Below are 22,288 nucleotides of genomic sequence, written 5' to 3' on the forward strand. Positions count from 1 at the left end.
AGCTAGCTGAGTTTCCAGGAAGCAGGCACCTGAGCAGAGCTGTGGGTTATATGAGGTGGGGGTCATTAAAGGAGATCGGTTACACACCGCATTATAACAGAGGAATCTTATCACAGCTGAGTTGAATCTTTGAAAAATTTCCTCTCCCTCCCCAGCCTGAACAGCCTCTCCTTTTTTCCCAAAACATCAGAATAATTTCTTTAAAAGTTGACTTTACTTTTTGCACGTACCCCATGAGGAAACACCACCTCTCTGGCTGTGGCAAGAAATTGTTAACAGCCCTGACAGCGTCTCGTACCGCCTGACAGGTGGACATTTTACATGGAAAATATGTTACACATGAGAGCAGAGCTAGGCTGACTCATTCATCTTCACACCAAAGGCATTGCCAAAACCAAACTCCCCACTGGAACCGGTGCCCCTGTGTCATCCCTGGTGCTCCAGCTTCTGAAGCTGACAGCGACACAGCTGTCAAATGGGGCAGCGACGGTGCCTTTTGTCAAATTTTCTTGTTAAGCAAACACCGATCAAGGCTGTATCATGCCTGCTCTACTTAAGGAAAAACTGTTTAGGAATTCTCCTTCCTGGAAATAACGTAAAAGCTACCAACTTTTCACTTCTGCCTTCCCTCTCCCGCTATCTGCAGGCATTAGTGTATTAAAACAAAAACAATCAAGACAAAACATCAAGTAATGACAGAGAGAAAGAGCACAAACGAAGCCTGCAGCACTGCCAAATTATACAACAGCGATTCCCACTGTGGATAGTTTGGGCAACTTGCTCCACTGAGGCCAGTGCGTATGCTGAGAGCACCCGCAGGCTCCCGCACCAGGACCAGGACCAGGACCAGGACCAGGACCAGGATGGGGCAGGAAGCCCCTGTAGATAGCCCCACTGCGGTCCAGCCTCTGACCACTGCTTCCACCGAAGCTAGTAGCGACAGAGTGACTTTTAGCAGCTCTCAAAACCAAGCCTTTGACTCAATGTACCTGATACAGTCTCAGTTTTCCCACAAGTAATTGTCAGGGGAGAGAGGGTGGCTTCCCTTTCATTTCCTTGTAAAACAGCACGTGCATCTATGCCCTGAAAAATCCTGACTCCTACTGTCGCAGGCTGCGAGGGGCTGCCACGGCTCTTTTTTTCTTCTCTGCTATTTCTCACCACAACTTGCTCATAATTTACGAGAAGCATATGCCGAAGCGATGCCGGGTGCGTGTGCTCGGTGCCCTAACTTCAGCTGACACGACTAACGCTTCAAATCCTTGCCTTCTCAGTTAAAATCCTGGGCGTACGAAAACCCGAGAGAAGAGAGCGCCGGGAAGAGAGAGACCCTTTAAGCTAATGGGTAAGGAATGTGCATCGGGCTGCGCGTGGACGGCCGATGTCTCCAACTATTTGTTAAAAGGCAAAAGCGATACTTCCGACAGACGGCCCTCCCCTCGCCTGCAATAGGCTCCCAAGAATAGCAACAGCCTGTGTCACCGCAAAGGGCAAAGCCTTCTGAAATAGCAACAAAGTTGTTCACAAACCACTTTGTGGTTTGCATTTGGTTTCAGCCGGCTCCAGCAACTTGTCGCCATGAGGAAAACAACCTGCGCTCTCCTCGCCGGCCGGGGAAGGACCGCTGCCCTCTGAAGCGCTCCCGCCCCAAGGTGCAAAGAAGGTGGCGATGGTACCTGGGCAGAGCACGGAGGACCTCGGCCAGCCGAGCCGGCCCGTGAGAGCAGGGGAGGACGAGGAGAGCAGCCGGGGCAGCCGCCGCGGCAGCCGCCGCCACCTCCGCAAGCTCCCGGCTGCAGCAGGTAAAGCGGCAGGAGCCGAAGGCGCCCGCTGCCAGCCAGCAGCAGCGTAGCCACCGCTCGGGGATGGGGGGGAGAGGGGGGGGGGAAACAGCCCCACGAAGCCACGGGGCTCCCGGGGCACGCTGCCTCCGTTTCCGACGGCGCCAGGGGGGAAAACTGTGGGTAAGGAAGGGAAACGCCAGCTCGAGTTTTGAATGAAGGTTTACTCCAGGGATACTTTTCCCAAAAGGCCTCGGTCCTACTGCTCGTGCGTGCGCTGTCTGCTGTGTAAATCCCTTTCCTTTATGAAGATCAGTCACCTGCAAAATCGGAGAACCCGCTGCCGTCTAAGATAACAACGGTGCTCCAGTCCTTGCGTGCTCGGGAGCGATTCGGCCCTTTCCAGCGCAGCGGCGGGAGGCCCGGCAAGCGCTGCACCTGCTCCTGCCGGGGGCAGAGCGCAGGGTGGGGGGACGGGGACTCCCTCCTCTCATTTCTCCCCTAGCGCTTCATGAAGAAACAGGGTTCCTGCGCTGACGCCCTGAAAAATCCGCTGTATGATTAGTTCGGCAAGGATATTTGAGTGCTGAAGCTGATTTTCATAGCTCCTCACCTTTGCTGTCCTACCCAGGCAGTTTTCTAAGTTACTGCATGGGTTTGCATCTTGAGTCTCTTTCACTGATGGTAAGACCAAAGGGAATATGACCCACGACTGTGACATTTCTCACCCACTCGGCAGCTTTACCCAAACAGGAAAGCACGACCGTAAGCCAGAAATGATGATGTCCCGAGCAGCTTTTGTTCGCTTAAAAATGAATGAACTGACTAACCCGTGAACGTTCAGATACCACGGGCACAAATGCTTTATTGGAGTGTAAGAGCGATCAGTCCGGCAACATCTACTGATACCTGGAAGCAGAGGAAGCAGAGGTTAATCAAGAACAGAAAGCCAGTCAGTGCACAGACATATTTAACATTACCTTAGGGTATGGGGGGAGCGATGCAGATGGCTATAGGATAGCGCTACCAAAGGCAAGCACGGCAGTTACAATAAACAGGCAGCGAAGTTAGTGCAGCACAAGGGCTATGGTTAGAAGAGTACATGCAAATTACACACTTGGCCTTATCCTCAGAAACTAAAGCAGTAACCTGAGGAATTAGTAATTACCTAGAGAGGAATTTATAATTACCTAGCCAGGAATTAAAAGAACTTGTTGATTCTTACTGGAAAACAACAAAACAAAACCCGAATCCCATTTAATGTAACGAAGGGCCAGGCTGCCCGTTGACATAACGAAAATACATGGCAGAGCACTAAGAGAGATGGAGAGATGGCCAGGGTGGGTCTGTCCAGGATCTGCATTCCCTATCTTTCCATCAGTGCCAGCAGGTTTTTGTTCACGAAATTCGAATATTACTCGCACATTGTATTCATCAGGCTTACGCTGTACAAAGTACGCAATGCTTCCCACCGTGGCAGGAATGCAGATGTGTGAAAATGTGTGATACATTAGCTTCCTTCTGCCTTCTTTTTTAGTTCAATTTACAAAATATTTGTTTTGGTTTTGCCTTTCACACTTGGGTAGGAGGAGTCACACTTGTCAAATGGCCATGATCCCACATGGCCCTGACACTATTTCTGGGTGAATTTCATATTTTCTGAGAATTTCCAGCTCTACTTGCAACATAACTTTGTCCCGAAGCCACCATTTATTTCATCCTGTGGGGTCCTTTTGGGTAACCATTTTAGATCCCATGCCAGACTTCTAGACGGACAGTTAAATCAGATGTATCCCTGCTAATAGGAGAAATGCACATCTTGAGCAGCTACTGGATCTAAAGAAACCTCAGGCATTGGAATAGATCAACAGGGTAACATATATCTCTATACCAGGCAGCTGGATGAGACAGAGAAGATGACTGTGACAGTGCAGCAAAGATCATGATGGCATAAAAATGGGTAATCACCTTTTACAAGAAGCAAAACCATGATTTAATTATGTAGCAATTCCCAACACATGCCATTAAATATTTATCCTACAAACCCATGTGGTCCACATGCTATACAATTTAGCAAAGGGCTCCTCTAAAGACAAATTTGTGGAATTTTAAACACTATTTCCCTGTAAGGGAAAAGTTTTTGTATGTAAGACAGCTCTCAGATGGAGAAGAAATATGTTGTTAACGGTAACTTAAAATTTTCAGATACAGATGATGTAGTTTTAAGATTTATCATGGGTAAAAGTAGATGCCTTGTTCTACTGAAAAAGGGACATTCCATGCTGTGGATTCATATCTATGCAATGCACTCAACTCATCATGATTTTCTAACCTGTGTTGATTAACTAAGGGTTGACAGAGCTTGATTTCATGTTCCAAATCTCTAAATAGATGAAAGAATCCCCAAGGATTTAAAGAACATATATTTGACCTTCTGGTAAAATACATTCCTTCCCTCCCAAATTGAGACATTTCTCACTGCAGATTAAATCAAAGTCAACAGAAGAAAGCACCATGTTGGAAGAGATTTTCGAGCCCCCTCCTGTCAAAATAGATGTATTTGCACAGGTCATATAAAGAAGTAATCTCTCCCCCCCGCCTCCCCCATCCCACTAGTTTTCTGTATGCACACTGCACGTTCTCTTGGGAGAACAGAAAGAAAAACTGCATCACAAAAATCTCAGTGTCTGGACTAATGTGGAGCGTGGTACTGCCAAGGTGAGCTGGAAAGGGCTCCCAGGCGCCTTCCCCATAGCACTGCTGCACATGAAGCAGGGGAAGAGCGGTGTTTCCCAGCTTGGACCGCTTGCAGATCTTCCCTGGCACAGATGATTTATCCATAATGCCAATAAAATACATGCACAGATCAAATATTTTTTCTTTGGAAGGACTGTATTTTCCCAAGTATGTGCCTGAAAATAAGGAAAGGGGCACACCCTTACTACTTGGCCCCATCCAGTCTCATCAGCAGTACACTCTGCTATACTACAACTGCGTTTGGTCTCCTTTTCAGGAACCAAGCATAAACATTTCCAGCAAATGTTCTTAAATATAAGCTTGTTTGCCAAGTAGTGCTGCTTTTGACCTGAGTAACTGTTGTGAGAAACCATTTTGTTTACATGGGGAAACTAGAGAATAGACTTTCCAATCACTTGTCACATACCAGCCACACACTCATTAGCCATGGTGTTTGTTGCAGGCTGAAGGAGAAATTTCTCTGGAAGCCATCATTAAAATATTTTATTCCCTGGGCTGCACTCTGCCATGTATTTTGCAGGCATCTCATAAAAATAAGAGGAATATACATTTTAAGAAGCTTTTTTTTTAAAAAAGGAATGCCTAAGAACTGCCAGCAACATCATTAAAACTGACACTTAAAAGGATTATGAGTACAACTACCGCTTTATCTGGAAATGTTAAAGAAAAACATATGCTGAAGTCAGAGGGAATTTTGTCTGGAGGAAGACCATGAAGGAAACAGAGCAGAGATTTTGGGGTTTAACTAGGCGGGCAGTTCTAAGCAGGCAAGTCTAGGTACACCACTTAAAACAAAACTCCATAGTGACATAAGGATGTTTCTCAGCAGAAAAGTGCCTGTGAGGGACAAAAGACCCTGAGTTAACTGCTGAGTTTGCTGCTGCTAAGGCAGAAAGATAATGTGTCTCCCTCTGCATCGCATCAGAATCTGCTTTTCATTCAGGGGTCTGCTTTAGTTACAGCCCTCCGCTATTTCTATCCAACTGTGGGTGTGTGTCACTGGACACATGAACAAGGATGCCAGTTGACCCAGTAAAAACATACCAAAGAAATATTAAGACATCAGTCAAGCTGCTGTACTTGGAGAAGCAAGAAATATATGGGCTTGAGTGCTTCCCTAGCAACTTCCCAGGTGTGCAAGCTCTACACCCAGCTTGTACAGCCTCTGGGATTAAAAATAAATAATCACCTCGGTTGCTCTGACCTGAGGACCACAGGCTGAGGAGACCACAGTCTGGATTGTAAAGAACAGTGCTGGCGGTGGACTCCATCAAGATATTTGACCTGTCACTGTCATTTTGTATCAGAAACTGGAACCATACAAAACTGACAGACACACATTTAAAGAATTAAAAGCTGCACAGGACACAGACCTCAAAGTATCAATAAGAGACACTGCCCACGCTGCTGTGTTTCTGCTGGAGAATCTTAAACTCGGGTTTTGTCACTCTGCTACTTAGCATTTTTTCTCAATTGCCTGGAAGAAGACAATAACAGATTATTTGTGGGTGATAAAGGTGATAGGTGACTAGTAAATGGTGTATGTCACTGGCTGAATGCAATTCGGGTGGCCTGGCCTGCTTACTGCGAGTGAATGTGCTGTCTGGGGTTCCTCTCTGCTAACTTTAGACATCTGCATCTGAGCAAGCGGCAGAGATTCCTTTTATAGGCAGTGGAGAGAAATAGGCATCTGACCTACTTCAGACATCTAGAAGTGCCTATTTTTTGCAAGTGGTTACAGAAGAAAACTAGAAATGCTGTAGATCTCTCGCAGTTGGGTAAGTTCAACCCATCCTATGTGTTTTAATACAGGCAAATGTAAAGTGATTTGCGTTCCTAGCTAGGATGCAAGAAGGCAGGCCACACTTAAAGGAAAGGCAGTGCCTTGGAAAGAACCCAGTCAGAAAAGAAGTTGGTTGTCCTGGAGGATAACCAGCAGAAGATGAGCTCCTGTACACAGCTGTGACAATCTTTAGACAAGTAGGGGGTGAAATGTCCACCAGGAGAGGGACAATTATGTGAAGTTCCTATCTGGCACTGTGCAACCACTGTAGGAGCACTGGGTCTGGCCCACAAGTTATTGAAGAAGTTGATAATCTGGATAGAGTTCAGAGAGCAGGGCTTTGAATACTTAACGGACCAGTAAACTTGTAAAGCCTCACAAGCTAAGTAGCTTATCAAGGAATGGTCTGTGGGATGACTTGATGACAGGGTATAATTTTGTACTTAGTGAACACAGCTAAATGCAGGCAAAGGGAGAATGGGATCTGGTGGTTGGAAACTGAAGTTGCAGAAATTAAGTCTAGCAACAATTTACAGGTAATTCACAGCGAAAGCAATTAACCATTGGGACAATTTATGACTTAAAGTCATTGGCTTTCAACCACTAGCAATTTTTAAATCAAAGCTGAATATTTTAGTTCAAATAAGGTGTCATTTATAGGTGTCTGAAGAGTTATGCTGGGTTGTTCATGAGTGTCGGACTGGATGATCACAATGGTCTCTTTTCACTTCGTAATATATATATTAAACCAAAATATTAGATTAAATATTCATGTCTCAAAGATGTAAAATACAAAGATATCCAAGAAAGCACAAACATCAGCACTGAGCAGTAGTTTGGGCAGAGCACTGTGCTCAAATTAGCAGTGTAGCTTCTGATACCCGAACTCATTCATTTAGTACAACACTGTGTTGATACCAGCCCTGATTTCCAGCCAGGATTCCTTGGGAGGGTGTATTTTCCAGATCTAGCAATATACAGCAAGCAGGCAAGTCAAAAGTGTAAAGGGGAGGGAGAAATTAAGTTTTGCAGTGGTAAAATCTATTTTGGATGTGTACATTGAAGGATGGAGCACACGTAGCACAAAGCAGCTTAACTGGAGTCAGTAGTACTTCCACTGAAGTGCTGTTGAGTATGCGAAGGAAATACAGCAGGACCTTGCCCTAACCTGTGCACTAACCTCTGGTTAAAATAAGTGCAATGATCTCAGATACTGCAGACATAAAGGAAGAAAAGCCTTCAGACATAATACAGACATGGACAACAATAATATAGAAAAGAAGATTGTTACATCACTGGAGCATTTTGCAATTTTTTTCCCCGACATTTTCTTCAAGCTGTCCCACCTCCATCACAATAAATCTACCGCCCACCTCTACCTTCTGAAAGAACTTCTCACGATACTCCCATTTCCCTCATGCCCTTATGGTCTATCTTAACAAAACTATGTGCTTTTCGCCCATTTCTTGTCTATCTCTGGTTTGCCAGCCACCTGAGCCCAGAGGCAGAGTGGGCTGAAGCGTGTTGGGTGCACTCAATAGCTCGGGGCTGCTGCCGCTTGGCTTCTGCTTGGCTCAAAGGGAGCAAACCCAGAGCCAGGTAGGAGAACTAATAGTTGATACTTATCTTAATAGACTTAATCGGCTTACACATCTCCCCTGACCCTGGAGGAACAGCTCGTATTCACACAGCTATACTCTGCTACCCTCCTGTGGAGTGGCTGCAGGGTGTGATGGTGGGCTCATGCTGGGAATTGTTAGGAAAGCGCGAGGCGGCATGGGGCACAACCACGCCAGGGACCATGCCAGCAATTTAGTAGGATATGTGGCCATGTGCCAGGGTCCCGGTCTGGGCTCAGGCACTGTTTATTTCAGTAGTGCAGACGTACTGCTAGGGCTGCCCTCCTCCTCTCTTTTCACGATTTGCTTTAGAAATGTAATATCCTCTGTCAAATGGGAATGATCCTCGCCTATGTGCTCAAATGTTACTGACATGGAACTCCAGGCAGTCAGCGTGATCAAAGAGCCTTAATGCCTTAGAAAAATAAGCTAAAAATAAACAAAGTCTATGTATCATTTTCAATTAGAGCATATACCACTTTCCAGCCAAGCCGCAAAGTACTTGTTCCAGGAGAATTAACTGAAATACGGACTCTGTCATGCTGCAAAAGCTACCTCTCCTCAGACACGTCCTATCTCTCCAACTAACCGGAAAATCAGAAGTCAGTTTACTCTTTTCCTAGTTGTGTCGCAGCCAACATCATGATGAGAGGAAAATCATGCTGGGAGAAAGAACAAGACCAACAATAACAAACTGATGTATTCGTCAAGGTTTAGGGTGCAAAAGGCTTCACAGTTAGTAGAATATGATCAGCTAAATCTATCTTGTAACAATAAACAATGAGTCGCAGTTGTATAAAATGAGTTTGTTTTAAAGTGGATGTTCAAAGGCATGTAATCTGCATTTGGTTTATGTTTTCACCATCTGGTTTTTATTGCTGACATTGTGGCTGTCATAAACTATGCAAAATATTTGATCCTGATATTCCGAAGAATCTGAGATTAGTGATGAGCAAAGCCCAGAAAGTCCATGAATTTGTACCTCAAAGCTTGGTTTCCCCAGAATATCCCAGCTACCTGGATCAGCCTGGTGCTCAGTGGATAAGTTTCCGTTTGGCAAAATACAAACTCTGGTACCAGCAGCCTTCATGGCATCCTCAGGCGAAGCAAAGGAATTAGTAAGTGGTAAGGGAAAACTTAAACTGTTACTTATTCAAGTAAAGGTTGAAGCAATTCGGCTGGGAAATTGCTGCTTTCCTTGCCCATGGTACACTAGTTGGGTTGACAGGACTTCCTCAATTCAGTACAGGAAAAACGCTGAGAACATCTCAGTGGGAGAGGTTTGGGAGATGTCCCTGCCTATGGCAGGGGGGTTGGAACTTGATGATCTTCAAGGTCCCTTCCACCCTAAACCATTCTATGATTCTATGATGATTCTATGATCTCAAGGCAAAAATTGCTTTCTTACCAAAAGGTTGCATTGTCAGTGTTGCCTTTTGCAACAATATTCTGAGGCAGAGGGTTTGTTTATTTAGGGACTGATCAAAACCTTATTGACATCTGATCAGTAAGATAAGGAAACCCGAAGCATTAAAATTAAAGAGGTTTTTATATGAATTAAAAATATGGTTGTTTTTTTTCTTTTAAAAGATAGTCTTTTATGTCACCACTTCTGCTGTGTTTCTGTGCACCTAACTGCTTTGCCTAAAAGTTACAAAAAGATATTTTGGACTGGCGTATCAAATAAAGTTATTATTAGTTTTCAGAATGTTGCAGAAGTCACACTTTCAAGTTTTTGTGTTTTTTCTCTTATTTCAGGCTGTGGAACATTTACTTTTCTATCTTCCACCATTGCTGCTGTAAGTGGACTTCTGATGGGTTATGAGTTGGGCCTTATCTCTGGAGCTCTTCTTCAGATGAGCAGCATATTAGCACTTTCTTGCAAAGAGCAGGAAATTGTTGTAAGTTCCCTGCTTTTTGGGGCCTTATTTGCATCCCTTACTGGTGGATTCCTGATAGACCGATTTGGAAGGAGACTTGCTATTATTATTGCATCTTCTTTACTTGTGTTGGGGAGTCTGATTTTACTGCCCTATGAGTCATATGGGATGCTTATTGTGGGACGGATTGCCATAGGCATTTCCATATCATTATCATCAATTGCAACGTGTGTGTACATTGCTGAGATCGCCCCACAGCACAGAAGAGGTCTCCTCGTATCGTTAAATGAACTCATGATTGTGATAGGCATTCTCTTTGCCTATATTTCAAATTATGCATTCGCCAGAGTATCTCACGGCTGGAAGTACATGTTTGGCCTCGTGATTCCATTAGGTGCTTTGCAGGCTATTGCCATGTATTTCCTTCCTCCAAGTCCTCGGTTTCTTGTAATGAAAAATAATGATGAAGCTGCAAGAAAAGTACTGGAGAGGCTACGGGAAACATCAGATGCTACAAAAGAACTTACTGTGATCAAGTCTTCCCTGAAGGATGAACATCAGTATAGTTTCTTGGACCTGTTTCGTTCAAAAAACAACATGAGAGCCCGAATGTTGGTAGGACTCACTCTAGTCTTTTTTGTGCAAACAACTGGGCAACCCAACATTTTATTTTACGCATCCACCGTTTTGAAGTCAGTTGGGTTCCAGAGCAACGAAGCTGCCAGCTTGGCTTCCACTGGAGTTGGAGTGGTTAAAGTGGTCAGCACAGTCCCAGCCACAGTTTTTGTGGATCAAGTTGGAAGTAAAACTTTTCTGTGTATTGGGTCTTCTGTTATGGCAGTATCGTTGGTCACTATGGGCCTAGTGAACCGTAACATACATGTGAATATAACCAACGTCTGTAGAAGCCAGTCTCCAGAGGATTTCTTTCTTCAGAGACCAGGAAACCTCACTGGTATCACCAATGGGAGTCTCAAGGACCTTTTTGCTAGCATGGCTTCACCAGAAAGATTGTCATTTGATGCACAGAGAAGCCCAGATGTTGCCAGGACAGGAGAACTGAACAGGACTGCCCTGGCAGGAGGCAAAAGCATGACAGGGTCTCACACGGAAAGTGAGGAGGTTCCTGTTGTCCTGAAATGGCTTTCACTGGCCAGCCTGCTTGTTTATGTTGCTGCATTTTCCATAGGTCTTGGACCAAGTAAGTGTTTCGTTTTTCTAACTCTTTGTAATGTTTTACTTACAAGTGGATTAAGTGCTGGGTTGACATGCCCAGTTTGGCATCAGGCCTTTCCCAAGTTGGGCAAAGCAATATTTTCTGCTAACACGCGCTGGTATACCATCCTGGTGGGACTGGGGTGTACTTTTCAGGAAGAGGTCATGCCCATTAAGGTCAGTGGCCTAATCTCCCTTCAATTCAGTGAAATGTAACTGCTCCTCTTCAGTGGAGTTAAGAACTGCTGTGAGTGAGATTTGTACAGCAAAATTATGGGGCCCCTGGCTATCTTTCCTCTTCCTAGTCTGTTGTGTTCTTACATTGGAAAGTTTGAGATGTAGGCATTTGCTGCTGTTAACTCACAAACCCAAGATAATTACAAGCTCTGGACCGCTGTATGGTCTGACACCATCAAATCCATGAAATGCCAACATGCCTGAGTCCCACTGAGGATCTGGCCCCCTGACTATATCATAGTCTTCAGATATAGGAAAGACATTCAAGGTATCGTAGTTCACGGGCAAACTGTAGTATCATCGCCACTACCTGTGCTGAGCAGCACAAGTGGAAGAACACAAAGATGCGTCGCTGTACAACCGAGGTACTGCTGCAGCTGCCATCACACTTGCATGGTTCCCACTTTCTCCAGAGAACATCTGCCATTCCCAGGGACCAGCAATTAAATATCTCCATTTTGTTTTGTTTTGTTTTGTTTTGTTTTGTTTTAATAGCACTTGCATATTATTGTACTTTGAAGGGGTTGATTTTTTAAGCCGCACTGCAAAACCTGTATGCACAGAGTCCATTATTTATTAACAGATTTTATGTGCTTTTGCGCCCTGGCTCAAACTTGCCTTGCAAACACTCTGTACTCCTGCTGCACTATTATGATAAAAAGCTTGCCACAAGAATACAACTCAACAATTGCACTAACAGCAACTCCCCTGCAGTATTTATTTATTTTAAACATTACTCTCTGGGAGAGCAGCGTGAGATAAGCATTCATTGCCAGGGCAGCGAGCTTGACTGTGTTATTGCAGCATTATTCCCTCCCTTGCAGACCACCTTGGGGCTGGATTCTGCTTTCGATGACACAGGATCAAAACCAGGGGTGCAGCCTTGAAAAGAAAATGTTACTTCAGCTTTTACTTGGGTGTTTCAAACCCACATTTAATGATCCTCGAGGCAGGGGCGCGTGTTCAGGCTTGGCCTCCTGTTGAAAGCTGCTTTCCTGTTGACCTGGCTATAAATGGGTTCCTGGATCCATTTGAGTTGGCCTGATGTGACGTTAATGATAACGATGTCTACTTCCTTGAGGGCTACAGAAACCAAGGTGTGTTTGCCAGGCTAATCTGAGAAGTCTTTGAGACCCGTGCTTGTTTTCTGACCTCTTTCTTTCAATAAGAGCACAAATACTCTCAAACAGCAAATGGGAAGGAACAGGCACCGTCTCAGCTCCAGAATACTGAAATCGTGTCTGATAAAGCCATAGTGAGGCAATTTAAACTGACAGATGTGTTTGCATAGCAAGTGAAGGCCAGGTCCAGGTATTAAATATCGTACCAAAACACAAGTATTTCAAAATGCAGGTAAGTACTTTCAAGACACATCTGTACCTTTAAAAATACAATGTTTGGTTAAAATTGACAATGTATAGAAAATGCAAGGGTCAGAGAATCAAGAGATCGTTGGAATCTGCAAAGGATCTATTGTGGTTAAAAAATCTGGGCTGGGATGTAAGGTTGATTTGTGTTTCATATGCAGCCTTCAACATCTGCTACTTGGAGTCCAAATCCTCGAGTGTATTTTAAAAGGCTGGCTTTCTTATCCTCAGTGAGCCTTTCTTAGTGTAAAGAAAAAAAAAAAAAAAAGAGCCCCTCTGCTTAGATAAAGTAAACAGTTTTAACATGTTCATGTTATTCATCTCTAAATCTGGTCTGCGATCTGGACCAGACCGTTACCCATTGTCCCCTGCGCAACAGGAGGGAGGAATCAAGGCTGCATTCGCTGGCTGCTGCGGCCAGGCGATGCCCGGGCACCCGGGGACAGAAGCACTGTAACCTCCACACCGCTATATTTTCGATGCAAAAATCTCATGCTCCTCACCATGTCCTGCCCGTCCCACTGGCTAAGGTGAAGGCAGTGCTGGGGATGTGTCTGTTTGTAACCTAACCCATCAAATCAGCCTCTTTTGGACAAAAAAAAGCAGAGAGAATCTTGCTTTTTTCCCTCCACCCCACAAGGCCATTTTTGGAACTCGTTACATTCTGTGGGGACAAAGGAGAGTCTATGTAGCACCATTAGGAAAAGGGCACACTCTTCATAGGGCAGATCACACAACCTGAGCTCTATCATCTTTTTTTTTAATTACTTTGTCCTTTCTTTTTTTCCCTTCCTTTTTCAGGATTTTGTCAAAGAGCTAGTTACAGTCCAGATTTGCATAGCAGACATTTGTAAAGGTTGTATTTTTCCATGATTTCTCTTTTGTTTCCAAATTACATGAAGTAGATGGATTTTTTAATCAACTAAACATATGCTAAATATATTTATTGCCATTTATCAAAGCACCCAGGCAGCACAGTGATGAGCACTCAAAAATAGACAGTAAGAGCTAAAAGCCATTTTTGCATTATAAAAGGATTCACAGACTATCATGCATCTGCTTAGTCACTTTTTTGATTCCGGTGTGCTCTGTATTTATATCATGAACCCTTAGCCAAGATAAAAGGAGTATTTCTGCTGCTCTGTTTCGGATTAATTATGTTGGATGAATTGCGATTCAACTGCTTGTTCACACTCAATTTCACACAATTACAAGGACGTTTTGTAGGTGCAACAAATCAGTGTTGCATCACGTCGCAGAACAGTACATGCCGTCTCTCCAGGGGTGTTTGCAGAGGCGTTTCAAGGCAGTTATTAGCTAAGGGGACTTACTTGACGCCCATCTTTGTCTTGACTTACCTTTGTCTGTATATCAGAAAAGTCAAATGAGGATCAACTGTTCTCACCAGGGAAAGATGGTTACAGAGCCCAAGACAAACCTCTCTCTGGCTGCCACATGAAGGGCGAAGAGTGCGAGAGGGGTTCTTCAATGTTTTCGGTGCGTGTTTGCAAGGAGAGGCATTTGAACCTGCTGTATATGGAGGAGGGGGACAGGAGAAATCTGAGCCTCGCAGGAACACTGCTGTGCCTTGCACAGGGAGCAGTGAGTGCTGGCTAATGAGTGCAGCGTGGAGGTAGATCACCAACTCGTCACCCAAGCTAAAAGCTCAGTGTGACCCTGGAAATTAATTTAACACGAAGGACACACAGAGAAATTCTAGTCAGGGCCACAACCCCGCATGACCACTTACTAAATGACACAGAGTTAAGTGAAATAGTTGCAGAGCATCCCATTTGCCAGATGCTCTGCTCAAACCCCTTGAGGGGCAAAAAACAGTGGTCCTCTCTTACAAAGAGATGTCACCTCCTTCGCTCATCACTGTTGTGTGGTACACCATGTTGAGATGCAGGAACCAGGAAAGCCAAACTGCTGGGGTATCAGACTTATTTTTGAAAATAAGGCTGTAAATGTGAGACTCTTGGGGCTGGATGGAGCATGTGCCAGTTCTCTTGTTTAATAACCGTAGGGCAGCTCTAGCCTTTCTGAAACAGAGTGGGTGCCCAGAGCCCTGCTGCTTTCCTCATGGAGCTGACAAACAGAAATTTAGATTCAGGTGCCAGCTGGCACCCGTTATCAAAGATCTGCATCTCTGTCCTGATCATCTCCTTTTGCACCATTTAGGATCAAAGACTAAATAGGAGCAACTTCCTTCCATATTTTCCTGTATATCTCCTGAGTGAGGAGGTCTCACTGGGTGATCTCACCAATAAGTAGACAAAAGAGAGACAGTAGCACCATATACATTAATACAGGGATGCAGTGTGGTCTGGAGGTAATTCTCTCTATCGAACAAAAATCAGAGGGGCTCCAACAAGTCCTAGGCTGAGAAGCAAGTAGTGCAGACTCAGTCTGGACCCAACAGTACATCTGTTTTCTCAGTCTGAATTTGTTCTAGCAAATAAAAAGCACATGAGCAAAACAGGACTTGAGCAGTACCTCTTTACACATGTTGTGGGAGTGCAGTTCAAGGGGATCCATGCACATCACAGGGATTTTTTGCTGTGGAGTGAGGAACGCTTTTATTGAGAGGGGGATGTGGAATGTGTGCATTTGGACTGCGTGTACGGCATTGGTGCACCAGGGCAGGTGCCTTGCGCAAAAGAGCTCTTCCTCCTCTGACAGTCCTTTAAACATGCTTCTGTATAACTGCAAAGGTGTTCAGGCAGTTGATCAATGAACTTCGGAATAATCTGCTGGTGCAAATCACATCAGCTCTGCCCATGTCACAGCAGTTCATGCTGAATGTGCCAATGCAAATCATCAAAAGCACCTACAAGTGGGACTGAGGTGCTGATTCATGATGTGAATCCTTTTCAAAACCATTTAGATGTATAAAGTCTGAAGGTATTTATGTCTTTGCCAACCTGGGACTGAAGCTGTTCTATTACTGCACGTCCCAGAGCAGCCACCAGCTTTGTACTGCTCTCCAAAGCCAAAGACCAAACTCTCAGAGCTCTTCTCTTGGAGGCCATCACAGGCTCCTCTTCCAGGGGGCTTCTTACAGCTTCAGGGATGCCTGGGCCCCAAGCACTCAGAACCCACTTGGCACACACACAGCTGTGGCCACAACACACCCGAGACAGATCGATGTCTGCAGCTGGAGAAATGTCTTCTGGGTTTCAGGGCTTGGCACAAAAAAATACCACCTATACCCATTGACGTAGATATAAAACCTAAAAAATATTTTTAACACATTTGTGGCCAACAAATAAGTGCCTGACAAGGTCTTAGAGGAGGGATTTAGAACTAACTGCAAACCCTGCTTTGCCACATATCTGTCGCAGTCCCATCGAAGCACAGCTCCCATGAGTGGGTGTTTGTAGGACTGGCAGTACTTTGGTGTTGATTAAAACCTGTGAAATAGAGGAATTAAATACCCATGGGAGGCCGTCTCAGACTGGGATGCTATGCCCTCTGTTGCCATCTGCTAACCTCAGCTATCAGCTGAATATTTCTGATTGGAAAACTGGAAAAAAAATTGCATGCTCATTCCGTTCCACATCGCATTGCGCTCCGTTCACAGCAGTGCTTCCTTTTAGCTTCTGAAGTGAGAGCGTTACCCACAAACCAGGGGGCCAACTGGGTGTGGGACCACCTCGCCAGTTCCCAGGGCTGTGAAATCCAGACCCGCAGTGGATGCACGCCTGAGGATCGTGTACTAGGGGAGGGCGAGCACAGCACCCACAACATGAGGGGCAGTTTTGGGGACAGCGATCCCCTCCCAGGGTATCTTCCCAATGGACTATCAGCCACTGACTCACAGCCACCTCGGACTGAAGCTCCTGCTGCATTTGGGGACCCCTAAGGTCTCCCTGCTCTCTGTGTGTGGGTGCAGAGGCACATACAACTGCCTGGCTGAAGGTAGCAAGCAGATTCAAAGCTGATGGAGGCAGGAACAAGAGAGGGACAGACAAATCCCCACCTGCGTCCACACAGATTAACAAACCAGCATCTTGTGGTCACTACAGTCACTTTCTTCAGCAGGAAAGATGATCGCACAGCCAAGGCACAGAAGGGGAATGGCTTCCCTTCTGAGTTACGTGCTGCTAAAGACTTTTTTGTCTCTGCTTTGCATTCAGCTTTAACCTGGATGCGTGGGTCCCAGGTTTGAGCACCCATATGACCCTAGCACAGGGAAGAGTGGCAGGCCACCAAGCCGCCCTTGGGTTACCGGTTTCACACTGGTGAATTTCCTCCCACATGAGGGACCTGGGACCACAGCTTTGCGTCCCCCATGCTGGGTCCCCCCACGAAGAGGCCGTGACTATGCTTGCCAGCAAGCCCTGCCGCAATGCACCACCTCGCTGCTGCGGGAGCTCTCTGTGTGGGGTCATCTGCCCTGTGAGGAGTGAAACCCATGCAGGGAGGTCAGTGAAGACAAGCGTCCAGTGAGGGCAAATCCTAGGAGCAAACTCTTATTGATGAAAGACAAGTTTGGGATGAGACATGTCCGTTTCTAGTTTAAATGTGAGCAGATTTGCCATATTGAGTATATCAGAGTTAAATTTATATCAGCTTGAATGGGTGCTTTAAAACTGAGCTACTTTATACCTAAAATGGTACAGATGCTTCAACATGTTTGGAAATGTAACTGATGTGGGAGCCAGATTCCTCAGAAAATTGACAAAGGGAAATATTCTCGCCACCTAAGGGGGCCCTTTCAGACCCCTGCTCTCTGACCTCTCCTTTGGCACAGCCCTCCTTTCTTCATTGGCTATTGAGGGAGTTCAGGGTGATCAGGAATCTAAATTAGACTGTGTGACAGCATTCCACATATTACATGCTTTAACTTTTGGTCAGCCCTGAAGTGGTCAGGCAGTTGGACTAGATGATTGTTGTAAGTCCCTTCCAACTATTCTATTCTATTCTATTCTATTCTATTCTATTCTATTCTATTCTATTCTATTCTATTCTATTCTATTCTATTCTATTCTATTCTATTCTATCCTATCCTATCCTATCCTATCCTATCCTATCCTATCCTATTCTATTCTATTGTGTCCCGTTCCATTCCGTTCCATTCTGTTCCTTTCTATTCCCATGTAAAAACCCAGTTGTTTTGTCTACATCTTATTGTGAGTTGTGGAAGTCATTTAAATGCGGTTTTAAACCCATGCTGGGAACAGTGGGGAAGATAAAAGAAGGATCAGGCAAGAAGGATCAATGAGGATGGAAGAAAGCTCAAGGGTTCACAAGAAAAGTGAAATCCATGGAGGTGAGGAAGGAAATACGTCTCTCTTTCAATCCATCATTGTCCTTCTTATGCAATCTTACGTGGCCTGTGGCGGTCTTTCTTTATGTATTTTATTGGATTAAACAAGCCAAAACCCAGAGCTGGAACATTTCTCTAAAGCCCAGAGAATTACACTGGAGACAAATTTATTCCCCTTGACTTTGGTCCTGTGATTCTTAGATTAACTGGCTACCTGAGTTAAAGCATGATTCATCAGCAGGGTTAAACGCAGAACCTTTTCTGTGTCTGTCACCTCAGTCACTAAATGCATCTGTAACAAAACCCAGAACAGCTGCTTTCACGTGTGACACTGAACAGCTCAGGGACTCGATCACAGAGGTCATATCTCTTGCCACACTTATGATCCAGATTGCACAGGGCTGCTTTTTCTCTTCCCCCAAAATGCTCTTGGACTTAATCTTGGCGACCAAATGCCCTACCAGGAACTGGAAAATTTTGTTGGAAAGAGAACTGTCAGTGTGGAAGTTCTGACCCTCCATGGATTTAGCTGGTTGTTCCTGTGTTTTGAAATATTGTAAGCTGTGTGGCCTTGCACTAGCTTGGAAAACACCAATAAAAGATAGGGGTGTCTAGAATTCACATCAATGTCTTTGACATTAGAGCGATATTTCAGGCTTTTACAAAACATGTGGTTATTGTGTTAATTTATAGTGCACATGAGTTTGATGTTAACAGGCATTCATGCTCAACATTGCCTTGCATGACATTTGTTTGCAATGTTTTATTTTGGGGCTTCTACATTTTGCAGAGCCGCTGTGGCCTGGCCTTCAATTTCACAGAAATGAGCAGCATCAATTTTATGTTGTTTTGTGGTTTAGTCTGGAAAAGAAGATAGTGGTGGGGATTAAATCAAGTGATCAAAAATAAACAAGTGCTTAAATGCTTTGTTGGATCTGAACCAGGATAATAAGCCTTGGAAAAGTGCATGTTTTGCTGAGGATCAGTACAGAAAGTCTAATTTTAGTTAATTAAAAAATGATCTTGGATTCTTTCTTTTATGACAAGATTCCTAGCACTGTTCATTTGTACTGAATCACCTTTTAATGCATGCATCCATGTGGTTGGAATATGACACTCCTAGTATTTATCTAGTTCATTATTCCTGTGCTATTGAAATAGTGCCTCATGTGGCCTTTATTTCGCTCTGTGTCTGTACTGCCAAGCCGCAGTAGAAAGACAAGGCATGCCAAAACGAAAAATAAAGCAAGAACTATGAATTGCCCGCTTCTCCCTATTCCCTTGCCCCAGACAAGGTTTATTTGAAGCCCCTTGTTAACCCATCAGCTAACCCAGGAATCGGTTTGCCTTTTCACAGGCTGACTGGGAGTAGTGAAGTGCAAACAAATTTAAGATATTTTTGGACAGTTGGATGCTGAATTACAGGATTTCAAATTGCAGGAGGTGTTCTCTAAACTACTAGCCAAATAACTTAATCTTATCTAACTTGATAGAAACTACAAGTTTGGGAGGCTTTTTTAGGCGTGAAAAAGGTCAGAATAAGGAAAAAAATGCTTTTGCTGTAATGAGACATGGCAAGGTCAGTGGGAGCTTCTTAATGATTTTAGGACTTCATTCTGCAAAGAGCAGAATAGCCTTGTTCAACCCTGAGACTGAACTTAAACTATATTCTGAGGTGCACACCTATAATCTGGGACATCATTTTCACTGACTTCTGTGTTCCTGTTTGTAACTTTACTTTTAAGTATGTGAATGAGGGAAAGCGTTGGCAGATCAGACCAAGGGCTTTCCCTTCTGAAAGACAGAGCCCTTGTACTGTGAAAAGGAGGAGTGAGAACGCCATGCCCCAGCCAATATTGCTGTGTCTCTGCAATGACGGTGGCTCAATCTGCTTTTGCCGAGCACAAAATTTGGCCCTCCAAGAACTACCTAGAAAAGGCAGGGGACTACCTGTGTTTTGGCATACTGTGCTCCACTTGAACAGCGATTTGAGTCAATATTCTGGTTCTCTGTATTATACAAATATCTCTTCACTAATAGTTGTCTGTTAATAAAACTATTGATACAAAGGCACTGCTCAAGGGGAATGGCTCCTCTGCATAAAATTAGGCATAGTTTTAAAGCTCAACTCAGGTTAGTTAGCGTCCACTGGCCAAAATGAAGCATTTTACCTCCAGACCCACTTTATAAAAAAATCTAGAGACTGAACATTGTTGTGATTCTAACTAATAACTGGGCCTAACAATCCACTTTTGTTCCACAGGGACATTATCTTCTGTAAAGCGGTGCACTGTCCAGTGGGTAGCATAACATCTCGTACAAACTTGCATATGATAATCAAGGCTGACTATCGTTAGCCGGATTTGCCCTTCTTTTACTGTGTCGGTCAAGTGTTGCATTTAAGCATTCAGTAAATAATAGTGGCCTTTGATAATCATATCAAAGACAATGAAAGATTTTACGTTCATTTCCTTGACCGTGTTCTGGGAGAGAAGATCATTGTGAGAGTGAAATCTGTGAAAAAGTTTTTAGGGCATATGACAAGCTTCATAAAATCCAGCGTCCTTTGGGAGAGAGGACTGGGAGGGATTTTCCTGAGGCAAGCTGATCTTGGGCCAGCTTTGTGCAAAAACGAGAACTGTCAATAGGACTCCAAGTGCAAAGACAGTGTTTTATTTCACTCATAAAGATTATAAAACTAAAACATGTATTATAAAGTATGAGAAAATAATTATGCCAGAAAGGTAAAAATGTGCAATGGCGTAATTTACTGGCACTGCTGAGGAAAGGGTAGCCTGGCAGCCAAATTGCAGAGACGGTGGCCCGATGGTAAGTCAGTGCATGCATGAAGTCAGGAGGCTGTTTCTCCCCGTGGCATCTGAGGTTCTGAGTCATATTGAGCTCTGGGAGGAAAGCCAGGGGAAGGGGACACAGGAGAGCACCCACCTTCTGTTGCCTTTGAAAATCAACCCTAAGCCAGAAAACTGTTAGGAATGAAGGAGAACTAAAAGCCACTTTGTGGTGGGTGGACCTAAAGACTTCACACTTTCCTCCTCGCCGCCCCCCTCCAGCAGCAACTGAAGTAAAGAATGAGCAGCAGTGGCTAGTGAGGGACTTAAAAAATGGATCATTGCAGGCCTCTCACCAAAAAAGTCACTGTTGTAAAAGGTTGCTTATCCTTTCCACTGGAAGTTTTCTAAAGTACACACACAAATCTCTGTTTTGCAAGAGCAAAGGCTTAAATTGCTCCTAACTGCTGTGTCCTAACAGCTCTTTTCTGCTGTGCACCCTCCTAAGGACCAACATTGGCCCTCAGATACTGGAAAAACAGGTTCATTCACTCCACCCAGCTGGGTAGTTTCTCCTCTTCATACTTTTTAGAAGTGAAATATGTGATAATCTGAACTAATTCACGCACAACTTCCTCATGAATTAGAGCCTCTGGCTTCTGCAGTCATTCCTCTGCAAATGCCTCAGAGGATTATCCTGGATTCAATATTCTGAACAAATAAACACCTACAAACAGGAATACACATTTCAAGTTTTAATTAAAAGGCCTTTTTTTTTTGGATGATGGTATTTGATTTATTATAATAAGCAAATTCTCCCTTGAAAGCTTGTTTTCATTTTTTCTTTTTCTCTCTCTTTTTTTCTTTCTGCTTGCCCTGCAAGTTGTTCTATCTTGATGGGACAATAGAAGTGTCTATATAACAAAAGATGAGTGAGAAACAGTGGCTGTGAAATCCAGTTGCAAACATCATCTCGTACATCAGTTCAAATCAACTTCTATTAGGGGACCTGAAAAGAGGTACAGACTATTCCATGCCTATCTACAGTTAAGCTATGATGCATCCTACTTATGTATTTGCTGCTCAGTACTGTTATTGAGCAAGATGGGCCACAAATCACATTAACTAAGACAATTTTACCATTCCTAGATCCTTATTCATCTATGCCTTCTTGCCCAGTAATCCTTCAGATGGGAATCACTGTCTATAAGAAAGTTCTTGTTTGTGACTGTTCTTGCAAGCTGAAAATGGACAGTAACTGAAGATCACTGAAAGCAGATTTAAGAATATATTGAACAGCTTGCATGAAACAGGAAAAATCATACGAGGCATTGCAATTTTTTTCAAGTTCATGATGATGAAAATTCCAATAGTAAAAATCCCAAGCGTTAAAATGCAGGCTCACAGTGGTGAGAAGGTTAGGGGAAGAAGGATGGCTGGGGAAAATCGGAAGTGAAGTGCATCTCACTATCCTCCTTCTCAAGTGGCCCAGAAAACAGGGGAAGGTGGTAATGCATTTGTCTCACAGTCTCTTCCCCAAAATCCCTCATGCTGCTCTAACGTAAACTGGAGGGGGCGCGGAGCGAAG

At 44.2% G+C, this 22,288-nt stretch overlaps 1 protein-coding gene across 2 annotated transcripts in view; it reads left to right on the forward strand.

The window, feature by feature from the left end:
* Positions 1–1,577: 1,577 nt before the first annotated feature.
* Positions 1,578–22,288, forward strand: part of SLC2A12 (solute carrier family 2 member 12) — a 30,978-nt gene continuing 10,267 nt past the window's right edge. For both annotated transcript variants that reach the window (XM_082481566.1, XM_082481567.1), the window contains exons 1-2: positions 1,578–1,802; positions 9,699–11,021. In XM_082481566.1, the coding sequence (XP_082337692.1) occupies positions 1,670–1,802; positions 9,699–11,021 (1,456 nt within the window). In that variant the 5' untranslated portion in view covers positions 1,578–1,669. The remainder of the gene's footprint in view (positions 1,803–9,698; positions 11,022–22,288) is intronic.

Source organism: Vanellus vanellus, assembly GCF_965231255.1.
Source record: "Vanellus vanellus genome assembly, chromosome: 3".
In the NCBI taxonomy this organism is placed as follows: Eukaryota; Metazoa; Chordata; class Aves; order Charadriiformes; family Charadriidae; genus Vanellus; species Vanellus vanellus.